Here is a 12,500-nt window from a genome sequence, read left to right as displayed (position 1 = left end):
CAGATTTGCATCATAAAGGATAAAGTTTTCTCAGCAGGATTTTTAATGAGATTGAATGGTATGCAGTGAGAAAAGTGAACACACAGAAAATTCCTAAAATTGTGACAGTTAGCAGGTTTAAATCCTTCTCGAGAATGTGATGGTGAGAGATGATTGAATGGATTGGCTCCTTTTTAAAAGAATAGATATGCCATTTTGATTCCTTTGATGTACGGTATTCACATTCATTGATATTGTGTACAGTGGATGTGTTAAGGAAAATCGCGTTTCCTTTAACATTTATAATATATACCTATTACTTTATCCATAAATGTGTAAAAAAAAAAAATACTTTTAAATACTTCTCAGGAATCAAAGCGCACTTAACTCATTACCCTACCTCCTCCAGTTAAAACATTAATAGTTCAAACAATGAATAGGCTTCCACATTCCCAAGACAAAACGAACCAAAACACACAAGTCAAATGTTCAAAGTTGCAGAGCAAGCGCTACTCAGTGCTGCCCACTAGCTGTGGAAAGGTTTTCAAAGGCATGTCTCGTTCAACCACATAATGTTTGTGGTTATCGGAAATTTTAACCCAATTTCATTCCCCGTAGGTCAACGTCAACATTCCTGTCAAAAACTAAAAGTGAGGTCGATTTCTGAATTTGAAGTTTATACAAATTATTTTAATTTTAACTAGTGACATTTTCAAAATCATGTCATGTTATGTTCTGCTGGTAAACATCATAGGAAAAACAAAATCTGAATTGTAGCCTCGGAACATGGCAATATTGTTTAATACTAAATTGATTAGATCTTTTCTCACATTCCTTAACCTCAAATTCGTATTTTCCTCTGGATTCTGGATTGAGAAAAATCAGTAATTCATATAACAAAATTACAGCGCGGGTGTTGTACTTAAACCTAAGCAATAAAAGCTGCTCCAGTTTCTTTTCGGCGTTTTTGAGCGAGTCGGGATTGAGAGTGTTGAAAAAGTGGGTGTCACTGTGCATCGAGCTCTGCGCTGATGCAGCGAGCACTTTTAAACACATAAACGCAACGGTAGACAGTGCAGAAAGTCGAAAGGGGGACACGGCGATATTGGCTGTCAGCGACTTGGACTGCACGGATCCATTCAAATTAGGCTACATGCCGCAAAGATTCCACTATCAGGGTATCTGCATTTCTTCTTGAGTTCTGTGGTCCACTGGCCGCGTTTCGTTTGTATGGAGACAGTGCAAGACGAAGCGTTTCAGCACCCACTGCTAATTGAACAGGGAAATGGTAACATATGAACCACATTGGAAGGAACATGGTTGAGAGGACCAGTACATTTTTGTTCATTGTTGTCGGATCTGTTCTCTTCATGCTGATTTTATATCAGTACGTGGCGCCGGGGATGATGAACTTCGGGTCTCCGCACGGTTACATCGTTGAAGACGATGCGGATATCTTCCCGACTCCCGATCCACATTACGTGAAGAAGTACTATTTCCCAGTTAGAGACTTGGAACGCTCGGTGGATTTTGACATCAAGGGGGACGATGTGATCGTGTTTCTTCACATACAGAAAACCGGGGGTACCACTTTCGGGAGGCACCTGGTTCAAAATGTGAGGTTAGAGGTGCCGTGCGATTGCCGACCGGGACAGAAAAAGTGTACCTGCTATCGCCCAAACAGAAAAGAGACCTGGCTGTTTTCACGATTTTCTACCGGTTGGAGTTGTGGTTTACATGCCGACTGGACCGAGCTCATCAATTGCGTGCCGACAGTGCTGAATAAAAAGGAGAACAAATTGAAAAACTTAAGGTAGGCTATGGATATCATCCCCAATTATTTTCAGCTGAAGTTGTTTGCAGTGAATGTATTGACCACATGCTTCACATTATTAGTCACCTAACCATGCGAAGTCCCAGTGTATTAGAACTCTGAAGTTCTTTGGACAGGCCTAGAGTAATTATTACCCCATGCACAGACGATTAAGCAACAACGTTCTCTTACTATCCATGTCCGAGTTCTACTTCTGTTGCGGAGTTAGGCCATGGAAATTGTCTACATGATCATGAGAGAGATGCGCACTGTAGCCTACATTGGAAAGTGTCTGTTAATAGCAATGCATTAATGGCGCGTTTGACATTTTAAAAAGACCCGGTTTTTGCAGCTTACGTGTGTGTTAAGACTGTTATCAAATCCAGGATATGTTTTTCAGCTGCATTTCTAAGCACGTTTGTGTCAGTTCATGCACTAGGGTTGCACGGGTCAGCCACAGTCTACACGGTGGTTAATTAGACGTTACTTTGGTGCAGCCCTATTGCCAGGTGCGACTACATTGTGGTCAATTCTGGTCTTGGCTTAGTAAAGTCTTTAGTATGCGTTTTTGACACGTGCCTATGTAGAGTTCCGTGTGTCCCCCGACTGGGCACGGAAGTGGAAAATTACTGTGGCGAGGGAACAGACCTGATAAACACCGGAGTAATGCTTACCAATTGAGCAGCAGTTGCCTCGCAAGATTATTCCACCTCCACCTGGCTCTGACACTTTGGCGAGAATTTCATAGCGGCGGATGCCAATCCCTAACAGTGGGCAGATCGTGGGCATAATGTCCTGATGCGCGGCTAATATGACATAATGTGTTTGACTCATGATTATTTATTAATGGGTTGACTGTTTCACAGTTATGTCTATGTTAATATACATTCATCTCTTTTTTAATTAAACAGATGTTGTAGCTCATCAGGAAGTTGTTTATTGACATTTGTGTGTTTCGTATGGCGACTACTACACCTGCCTGAGCAAAACTGGTAACATTTGCTCAGGTTGAAGACCTGCCGTAATACCGTATCCTTATCATAACATGGTGGGGATACCAACTAGTGAAAGACGCCCATTTCGTATTCTGCAGCCGAGCTATCCGTAGGCAACCGCACTCCACACTAATTTCTCTCCCTAACTGGGAAGGGAAGGGTGGGGGGCTCCCTGCTCCCCTCGGCAAAGGCATGAGACTGCTGGCTGTGCATCGTTGAAATCGTGACGATTAGCACATTTATCTCTGACTCCTCTGCCACTAGTAGCCGCGGGTTGTTCTTTGTTTGACATTCCTGCACTTGTTTGAGAGCATTTTTCCCTAAGCCGTTCAATCTTTTGTGTGTTATCCTTTTCCAGACTATCCCACATGAACTAGACAACGGCTAGAATATCCGATCAGAGTGTGGTGGGTAGGGATGAGTTGCCAAGCTTTCGTTGCAATATATTTCGCTTCCGTTCTTAGTAGGATCTTGTTCAGCTTAAATTGTGACTAATGATCCTGTTGGTTGCATCAGTCAAGGTAGAGTTTGGCCAGATATATCTATATGATGAACAAACTAATTTCGTTGTGTATCTAAATCACAATGACAAATGAAGTCTATACTATTCTAAAGTCTTTTTTCTAAACTACCATAGATGAGAGCCCACATCTGATTAGAAAGAGTGCTGATCTGCGTATTCAACCCAAAAGGTCATACTCATTGTCCTCTTCTCTCCCAGTCTTTTCCTACTGAGCTGTTATTCCCAGCAAGAAAGAAAACATGTGGAAGAGGAGAGGTCTGATGTGATGTGTCACTGAGTGTTGCTGTGTTGCCATTGGATGTTGTTCAAAATTCTCGCCTCCCACGTATTTGAATCCAGAGGTGTTCTGCTGCAGTCTTTTGAAGTAGGAGCCGAAATAAGTATTGAGGGCCTTCCGCTTAACACACATTTGCTGCTTCCGCTGTGCTTATACAGAACTCAGTGGAATAATGAATTCTTTTAACTCAGCAATGTTGCATGGAAGAGGGAGATTATGAAACTTCAGAGAGCAACCACACATCGAGTGACAATCAGATCATGTTATTTAATTGGCGAAAAAACATGTAAAGGAGGAAATATTATTTCCCCACCAAGCTGTTCCTCTTTTTGAAGTGACTGAAAGGACATCCCCCCCCCTTTTTTTTAATAAGTGCAAGCAAAGCATTTCCCATTTCTTTTCGTGTGCAGCTGGAGGATGGTGTGTGTGAAGCCTCTGTGAAGAATTCGAGGCAGCTCAGGGGTAGAGATTTAGCTGCCATGAGGCTATCTGTGCAAAGCAGTGGACATTCCATATCCTGATGGGTCTGACATTTTATGGAGGGTCGATGAAAGATCTACTGATGTGCACTCCATCTTCTCAACTGAACCATGAACCTGAACTTATTTTTGAGTTTAAAATGGTTGGCTAAACATGTTGCCATGAACTGTTTGACAGAGGACTTAGGTTAACTCTGTCTCCATGCTCATGTTGGCCTAGTCTGTGTTGATGTGTTTTAATGGTATTGCACATATATTCACTTGTATCTCTTTTGAGTCTTTTGAATCTGCTGAACTCCCACAGCTCTTTAGTTGAGTTATGATGACTGGGAATTGGAGACTGTGAAGTCATTATCATTTACTTTTTAGGTGGTAGAATACCATCCACAGCTAATTCCAGCCTCACTCCTCTGCCGTAGAAAGGTGGATACCAAAACAGCTTCCCTACAGCTGACACTATGTAGTCATTTAGTCTGAGTGAGTGAGACCACATTTTCTAGTTCGTTTACCACACCACAATAGTCTCGGTGAAGCCGGAAGCGTGTGCAAATGACTGACATGTTTTTTTTTGTGTTTAATTGTTTAATGAGTTGTATCGCACTTCATAGGCATTACAGTGCCATTTTCATTTGGTAAACCATCTGGTGTTGAATGCGTACCTCTCAACCATATGACACACACACACACACACACTCACACACACATACAGACACACACACACTGCAATCAAACTGTTGAAAGAAGACCCATTATAAAAAGGCTTTGAGCTGAAGTACTGTGGGGGAATATGTTTGTTGCCACATCCGGCAGTCATTATCCACCGATTGTTGTTCTGTGTGTGTCGGAGTGTGGTCCTTGGCCCCCAAGCGATGCTCTTGTGGATGTGCGATACATGCCCAGAAAGGCCACTCATGGCCTCTTGAGCTGCTGCCTGGGTGACAGCCAATATTCAGCTCACTGGATGGTATTGCGGGGGGTGGCGGGGTGAAGTGTGGGCCCCACTGAGGAATACCTGCTCTTATTGCAGGAAATAGTATGAGGACGTGTCCTCCCCAAGGCACAATGGTGGATGATTAAGTTAAATTAGAAAAAAAAATCTCAAGAATGTTCCAGAACTATTATTATTATTATTATCACTTATTATTATCACTCTTTAGACTGTCTGTGGTGGTGGTTGGTGATTTCTCTCTGGCATGGGAAACGGAGTAGGAACAGGGTGTGGTGTGATATTGAAGCCATTAAGATGTCTGTATCTAGAGCTCCCCTGCGGGGGAACTTAATGAGAAAATAAGATGTATGTAATATGTGGTATGCATGTCTGTGTGTATGTGTGTGTGTGGAGGGGATGTGATGGGATGTTATGGGAAGGGTTGGTCTGGGCCTGTGTCCCCAGGGTCCTGTTACACTCTAGCCGGCGCTGCTAAGGCATAATTCATCATTCAAGTGCCCCCTAAAAAGTGTCGTTATCTGAAATTTAATTAAAAAGAAGTTTGATTTGATCTTTTACTGAGTGAGATTTTTAATTTTAATCCTGTCAGAAGAAAGAGCACTATTCCTTTACATTTCACTCCCCCTCTCAGACACTTATCTCCCTATTCTCACACTCATCCCCCTTTCTCTCTGGGTCCCTCCCTCAATCTCTCTCTCTCTCTCTCCCCCCCCCCTCTCCCTCTCTCTCTCTCTCTCTCTCTCTCTCTCTCTCTCTCTCTCTCTCTCTCTCCATTTCTGTGTGTGACTTCCCTCTCTCTCTCTCTGTCTCTGCCCCCTTTCTCTTGCTTTTTCCATGAATGCCCCCCCACCCCCTCTCTCTATCCCTCTCATCCCGTCTTCCTTCCTCTTCTTCCCCTCCCTCTGGCAGTGTAACTCTCTAATCAAACAGCCAAGGTAATTTTCCACACTCTGACTTTATGGATATGGGCTCAACAGCGCACCCCGAGCGTGACTAGAACATTAGAGGAAATGTATTTTCATGAAAGATTTGTCGCAATTTCCAAAATGGCTGCTTTACCTAATGGGCAACTGCCCTCTATATAATGACTAACTCCACATATTTATACATGGGAGGCGGGGGTAAACTGGGGAGGTGGGCTTTGAAAACGGGCCAGCGGCGGGAACGACAGGGGGGGTATCTATGAGGTAAAATTCAATTAAAGTAGCTGTCAGAAAGGTGGCATTCTTATTAAGCTCTTTTTTTTGTGGTCTTGAGGGTTGAGTTGGAATGGATTGGTTTGATGAGGTGCAGTCACTGAGCGAGGGTTATGAAGAGCCATGGCCTGTGTGGAATTACTCATAAACTATCAAAAACGCCTACAAGGAGCCGCCGTAAAAGCCACCTGCGAGGAGAAGAGAGGAGAAGAGAGGTGGCCTTAATTGAGGTGAATTATGGAGGATGCCTCCGCCGGCCTGCTGCTGCCCTCCTGGCAATAAAAGGTCATCCTCTTCACATTTGAAGGGCCAGCTCCCGCCGATTGAATTTGACGCTTGTGTGATCCTCCCTTTCTTTCTTCCTTTCTTTCTTTCTTTCTCTCTCACTCTCGCTCTCTCACACACTCTCTCTCTCTCACACACACACACACACACTCTCTCTCTCTCTCCCTCTCGCTCTCTCTATTTTCCATTTTCTCTGGCCCTCTCTCACTTTCACATATGCTCTCTTTTTCTCTCTCCCCTTCTTAAATTCTCCTTCCTCTCACTCCTATATTTTTCTCTCTCTTCCTCCCTCCCTCTCGGCTAGTTTTGGTCTGAGGGGAGCGACTGCTACGTGTCATAACTCACGGCTTCTTTCTCTGTCTGTACTTGATGGCCTACCGCAGCAGCGGCAGCAGCAGTAGCACGCTGCTGGGCAGTCGGCATCAGATGTCCCATTTCTTCCTACGTAAGCGTCCACTCCCGCGACCCTTACGAGTGTCAACTTCCGCTGCCCTTATGAGTGTCAACTCCTGTGGCCCTTATGAGCGTCCACTTCCGTGGCCCTTATGAGCATCCACTTCCGTGGCCCTTATGAGCATCCACTTCCGTGGCCCTTATGAGCATCCACTTCCGTGGCCCTTATGAGCATCCACTTCCGTGGCCCTTATGAGCGTCCACTTCCGTGGCCCTTATGAGCATCCACTTCCGTGGCCCTTATGTGGGCAGAGGCGTGTGGCTGCGCTCGGGCTGCTGGTCTCCGTTCTCATGACTGCCAGAGATCCCTGTCGGCACATTAAATATGCGTGTCTAGCAGAGCTCAGTGGCTCAACCGAATCCAGTTAGGACCAGACAGGCTTGTTATATTACCCTGCTCTCTCTAAAATTCAAATCATCTCTACTGGCAAGACTAAAGCATTTTGTGTGTGTTTGTTTGTGTGCGTGTGTGTGTGTGTCTGTGTGTGTGTGTGTGTGTGTGTTGTGCCATTGATTGGGAACCAGTGTGTGTGTGTGTGTGTGTGTGTGTGTCTGAGGGGCTCCCTGACTGATTTGTTGGGTTGAAGGGTTTGGTGTGTGTGTGTGTGTGTGTGTGTGTGTATGTAGTGCCATGCCCTCTCCTTAGCATGCTGGCCCCAATGTGTTAATCTCATCAGATCAGCGGAGATTAAATACCGTCAGCCCCAAAGCCGGTTACGTGGCCATGCAGATACCAAGACAGCATTCATGGAGGAACCTGTGTCTCCAACTCCAGTGACTCTTGGACACAAAACTTTTGGGCTGAATCTCTCTCTCTCTCTCTCTCTCTCTTCTTTTCATGTTTCATTCCTTTCCTTTGAGTAATGAGATGTTTTGTGAGTTTTTTTCTATTTTGTGTACAGGATTAAATTCACACTTCTATTATTTTCTAAAGTCACGGAAGTTAAAAACAAACAAACCGCAGTGATCTTTTAATTCAAATCAATTCCACGCCTTCACGGCACGACATTAGTGACACGAGTCTCATGTCAAAATGAATACATGTAAAATTAAAGGACATGCATGCGCTTCCATCCTACTCAATAACTCTGTCTGTGAAGTGAAGCAGTTATTCTCTGAGGGTTCGAGCGAACTCTCTGTCACCTGCCTGTTTGCAGCAGTGACAGGGAAGTGTTGATGAAGCTGACAGGCCTGTAGGCGTCCTGATAATGGAGTTCGCACAGAGGTCACAGGCCTTACAACTCTAACACATCTGTTCCAGGATCAGCTCAATCACCAAGGCTCAACTGGCTAAACACTTACAGCATTTACACCACTGGTCGTGGGCCAGCTCGATGACTAGGTACCATGGGCTCCACCAGCATGTTAAGACACCTACTGCTCCAAAAGGCTGGTCTTGGGTCATCTCAGTCACCACGTCCTATAGGCCCAACATGTTTGAACAGAGACTGCACTGACATGGCTGATCCTGGATCCATTCAATCAAAAGGTCCCATAGGCCCAACAGCATGTTTTGAACAGGTATTGTGCTAATGTGTCGGTTTTAGGATCAGCCAAGTCAGTTAGCCCCATAGGCCCCCTGGTATGTTTAACCAGGTGATTCAACAAAGAGAACACACTCACACACACACACCTGCCCCCACCCATTCTGCCTTTTCTCCCGATGCCGTTGCTGTTGATTTATTGCTCAATCACTTCAAAGCCTCTTCAGGAGTGTTTGTAGAGTGTAATATGTGGACAGATTAAATACGTGTACGCACGCACTTGAAACACTTCAGAGACGGGGAAAAAAGAGAGAGATAAAGAAATAAAGAGAGAAAGAGAGCTTGAGGTGGAATTCTCCATGAGGAGGACTGGTCTGTTATTGTCTTACTCTTGCCCTCTTGTCGCCCTGGCGTTGTTATCTTTAGTGTATGTGTGATCAGACAGGATTTGTTGTGTAACGTGTCTATAACAACGCCCTGCTTAACCAAGAGACTCATTTAGAGGCAGGACGTGTGGTGTTTTTCATGCACGCAAACAGCAGGAAACGGAGCATCCCGACCTGAGGTGTCCAGAGGGGGTGTGTGTGTGTGTGTGTGTGTGTGTGTGTGTGTGTGTGTGTGTGTGTGTGTGTGTGTGTGTGTGTGTGTGTGTGTGTGTGTGTGCGTGTGCATGCATGGGGGATATCTGGAGGTGAGACTGTGGGGTGAGCGATAGAGAAAAAAAAAGAAGGGAGAAAGACAGAGAGGGGAAGACCGAGAGAGAGAGAGAGAGAGAGAGAGAGAGAGGAAAGATGGAGAAGGGAGAAAGGCCGAGAGAGGAAGAGGGAGAGCGTTGCCCTTGAGCGGGCCTGGAGGACAGCGGCGCGTGAATGGGCCCTCTAATGCTTCCACTTCGTCTCTAATGGCTCTTTAATAAACAAAGAACTAACTACACTTCCATCCACATACACACATACACACACACACCACTACTGCGCCACGCCACCCCCCCCCGCCCCCCCCCCCCCCCGGCCTGCTGCTTTGCATAAGTGAGTGGTGTTGCTCAGGCCTCGCAACACGCACCGATACTCTCGCTCCGCTGGGTCCCATTGCAGAGCTGCTTCTGGCCGGGCCTCTCATTGGCTACTATTTTTTTTCATTATGTATTTGTATTTATTGATGTCTATTTTTGCCTATTTATTTACATGACCATCTATTTATGTATTCATTTTATTATTCCTTCATTTAGCCATTTCTTTTATTATTCCTTTATATTTCATGTATACCTTTTCATAATTTTTTTTTGTCTGTTTGCATCTCATTTAGACTTATTTTCTTTATTTATTTTCGACTGCTTGCATCTCATTTATAATGTGTGTGTAAAACCCAGTCCCCCCTGAGCTACACACTTATTTCAAAGCGGAAGGTTTGCCACAGATATTTTCCCTCCCTATAATTAATTGTGCTGTACGTGGTTGTTAGTTGTAATACAGCTACCATGTCTATGAGCGTTAGATGACAGATGAATTGTTTAAAGAACAATTAGTTCTGACAGCCTAGTTTGTTTTGGTCCTGATGTGATTGTTGAAGTAGCCACTGATGAAACTGCTTTGAGATCCTCAGCGGGTGTCGTTGATGATTGAACAGCGCTTGTTCTGTGCCTGGATGTGCAAAATCACCCATTGATATTCAAGGTGAGAAGCCTGATAATCTGTCCAAATTAATTTCTCAGTGCGGAGGACAAATTGCCATGTGATGACTGATTAGCAAACACTTGTCTTATTCCTAATTAGGGCCTCCATTATGTCTGGGAGAATTGGCTCTGGCCAGCACACCACACATCTGAGTCACAGGTCTGTCTTTTCTGTCCTCTCCCGTTGCAATAGTTGTTGGTAACAGGCAGCGTGGTTCTCTAACCCACTGTGACGGTGCAGGCAAGTCTTTAAAGTGTCGCCTAGCATTTTTGGAAGAACTGTGAGTGAGGACGTGCAGCGTCCGTTGGTTCTGGCGTGCGTTAGCACCAGCCCCTCACAGTGTCTGTCTCCTGAGCAGGCGTGCAACAACAGGCACAGTGTTTACTTCGCTGTCTTAGCAGGAAGTATGACTAACATGACTATTGTCCAAAGCACTGTGTAGGACGGGCTGCTTGAGCTGTGACTTGTCCTGACATGCTGGCTAGTGAGAGGAGAGCTTGCCCCTCCATGCTGCTCTTCGTCCTCGTCTTCACTCCGTAGGCAGCTCTGTTAAAGTGGCTCGGAGGAGAGGCCAGTTGTTTGACCTTATTAATTGATTTCATTTTTATGAAGGTAATTTAACTGGAAGGCAAAGCCACAAGGGAACCTTATATTATTGACCTACTGATCCAGCATACTTTTATGGGCCGTGTTTGGAGTTATGTAATTACTCCATCTGGAATTAATTCAGCCACATCAGTACGTAAGCACTGTTCATGATGAGCTCATAAAGGCTCTCTGAACTCCAGCGATACTCGAACTCGACAAACGTATGCGCAAAATATGCCTTTAAGACGCTTTAAATAACGGTGGACGTGAAAGTACCGGAGTGTGGTTTCGATCTTTGAGGCCTAACGTTGGTGTTTTTGAATTGCTGAAACATGTAAAATTCCCAGCTAATGCTCGTTGTTGAGGTATGTGTGTGTGTGTGTGTGCATGTTTAGGGGGGTTGTTGGCCTCGCTTGGACAGTAAAACCCCCCCCCCCATGCTTCAGTCACTTGCCTCCAGCCCCCAGCCCTGCTGCCCCATACCTCTCTCCTGGATCGAGTGGTGATGGGGGGGAATAAAAGTTATTTGTGGGGCCCTGCGTTCAGGCGCGTAATGTTCCCGTATTATGAGTGTTTTTCTGCTGATGCGGGCCTGAAGTCAGCTCCCAGCATCTAGTCCTCCCTGCACCCTGCTGTTTGAGAGAGACGAAGGGAGGGGTTGGTGGGGCGGCAGCGAGCCAGAGATTTATAGCCTCTGCAGGAGAGGACGGGGAGGGGAGGGGAGAGGAGGAGAGGAGGGGGTGGGGGGGGGAGGCTGAAAGCCGAGGGAATGTTTGGGAGCTAGTTGGGTGAGAGAAAAGCCGGTGTTTTTTGAAAGGAGAGTGGAGGTGGGAATGGAGGGTTCTGGATGAAAGGAATTAAACATGTACATCCACACACACACACACACACACACACACACACACCATCCCCACGCGGTCGACCCCTCCCCCTCTTCATGCTTTGATGAGGTTTTTCCTTCCGTCAGACACATATATTTTCACCCTTTCCTAAATATCCATACTCTCTCACCAGAACGTCCTTTCTCTTTACATTTCTTCTGCCTCTACCTCTACCTCTCTCTCTCTATTTCTACCTCTCTCTCTCTCTCTCTCTCTCTCTCTCTTTCTTCTCTTTTTGGCGTTTAATCTCATCACTTTGTTCTGTCGAAGAAGTGGCCCCTGGGAGTTACCCAGAATGCTCTGCTGTCTGTCAGTTTCCCCACTGTAACGCCTTACTGGTACTGCATCTCTGAGAGAGTGGTGTGTGCGTGTGCGTGTGCGTGTGTGTGTGTGTGTGTGTGTGTGTGTGTGTGTGTGTGTGTGTGTGTGTGTGTGTGTGAGGGAGGAACGGGAGGAGAGGAGGGAACGAGGGGTGAGAGTGATTCTTCCCTAACTACGATTCTTCCTCCCCTGCTGAGTCTCTGTGTCCCTCTCAACAAGGGACAACCGTGGAAAATTCCTAGAATGTGTGTGTGTGTGTGTGTGTGTGTGTGTGTGTGTGTGCGCACACAGGCAAATAATCTCTACTCTCCTGCCCTGTTATATAGTCTCACTCAGTGCAAAGTTTTAATGGGTAAAAAGTTAATATTAATATTTGTGCAGTTTGTCTTTCTACTTTCTGTCTATGTACTTTTCCTAAGAAGTTGTTTAAAGTTCATAAATCACTTTGAATGTTTACTTTGTCAAACCTGAGAGTTCTAGAGACCAGGATTTGGTATGTTTTGCTAATAAATCAGCCCTAAATATTTCTCCCGGGTAATAAATAACATTAGAGGAAGATGAATGTGGCACTTGGTAATGGTTTTTAATAAAGTCAACATGAGAG

The 12,500-nt window shown here is 45.3% G+C and overlaps 1 protein-coding gene across 1 annotated transcript in view; it reads left to right on the top strand.

The window, feature by feature from the left end:
- Positions 1-1,274: 1,274 nt before the first annotated feature.
- Positions 1,275-12,500, top strand: part of hs6st1a (heparan sulfate 6-O-sulfotransferase 1a) — a gene marked incomplete at both ends in the record, with an annotated part of 110,532 nt that continues 99,306 nt past the window's right edge. The window contains one exon of the mRNA XM_080838120.1: positions 1,275-1,792. Coding sequence (XP_080694246.1) covers positions 1,275-1,792 — 518 coding nt within the window. The remainder of the gene's footprint in view (positions 1,793-12,500) is intronic.

Source organism: Sprattus sprattus (assembly GCF_963457725.1).
Source record: "Sprattus sprattus genome assembly, chromosome: 4".
Taxonomy (NCBI): domain Eukaryota; kingdom Metazoa; phylum Chordata; class Actinopteri; order Clupeiformes; family Clupeidae; genus Sprattus; species Sprattus sprattus.
The sequence above is the reverse complement of the archived record's forward strand: the minus strand, read 5'-3'. Positions and strand labels throughout refer to the sequence as shown.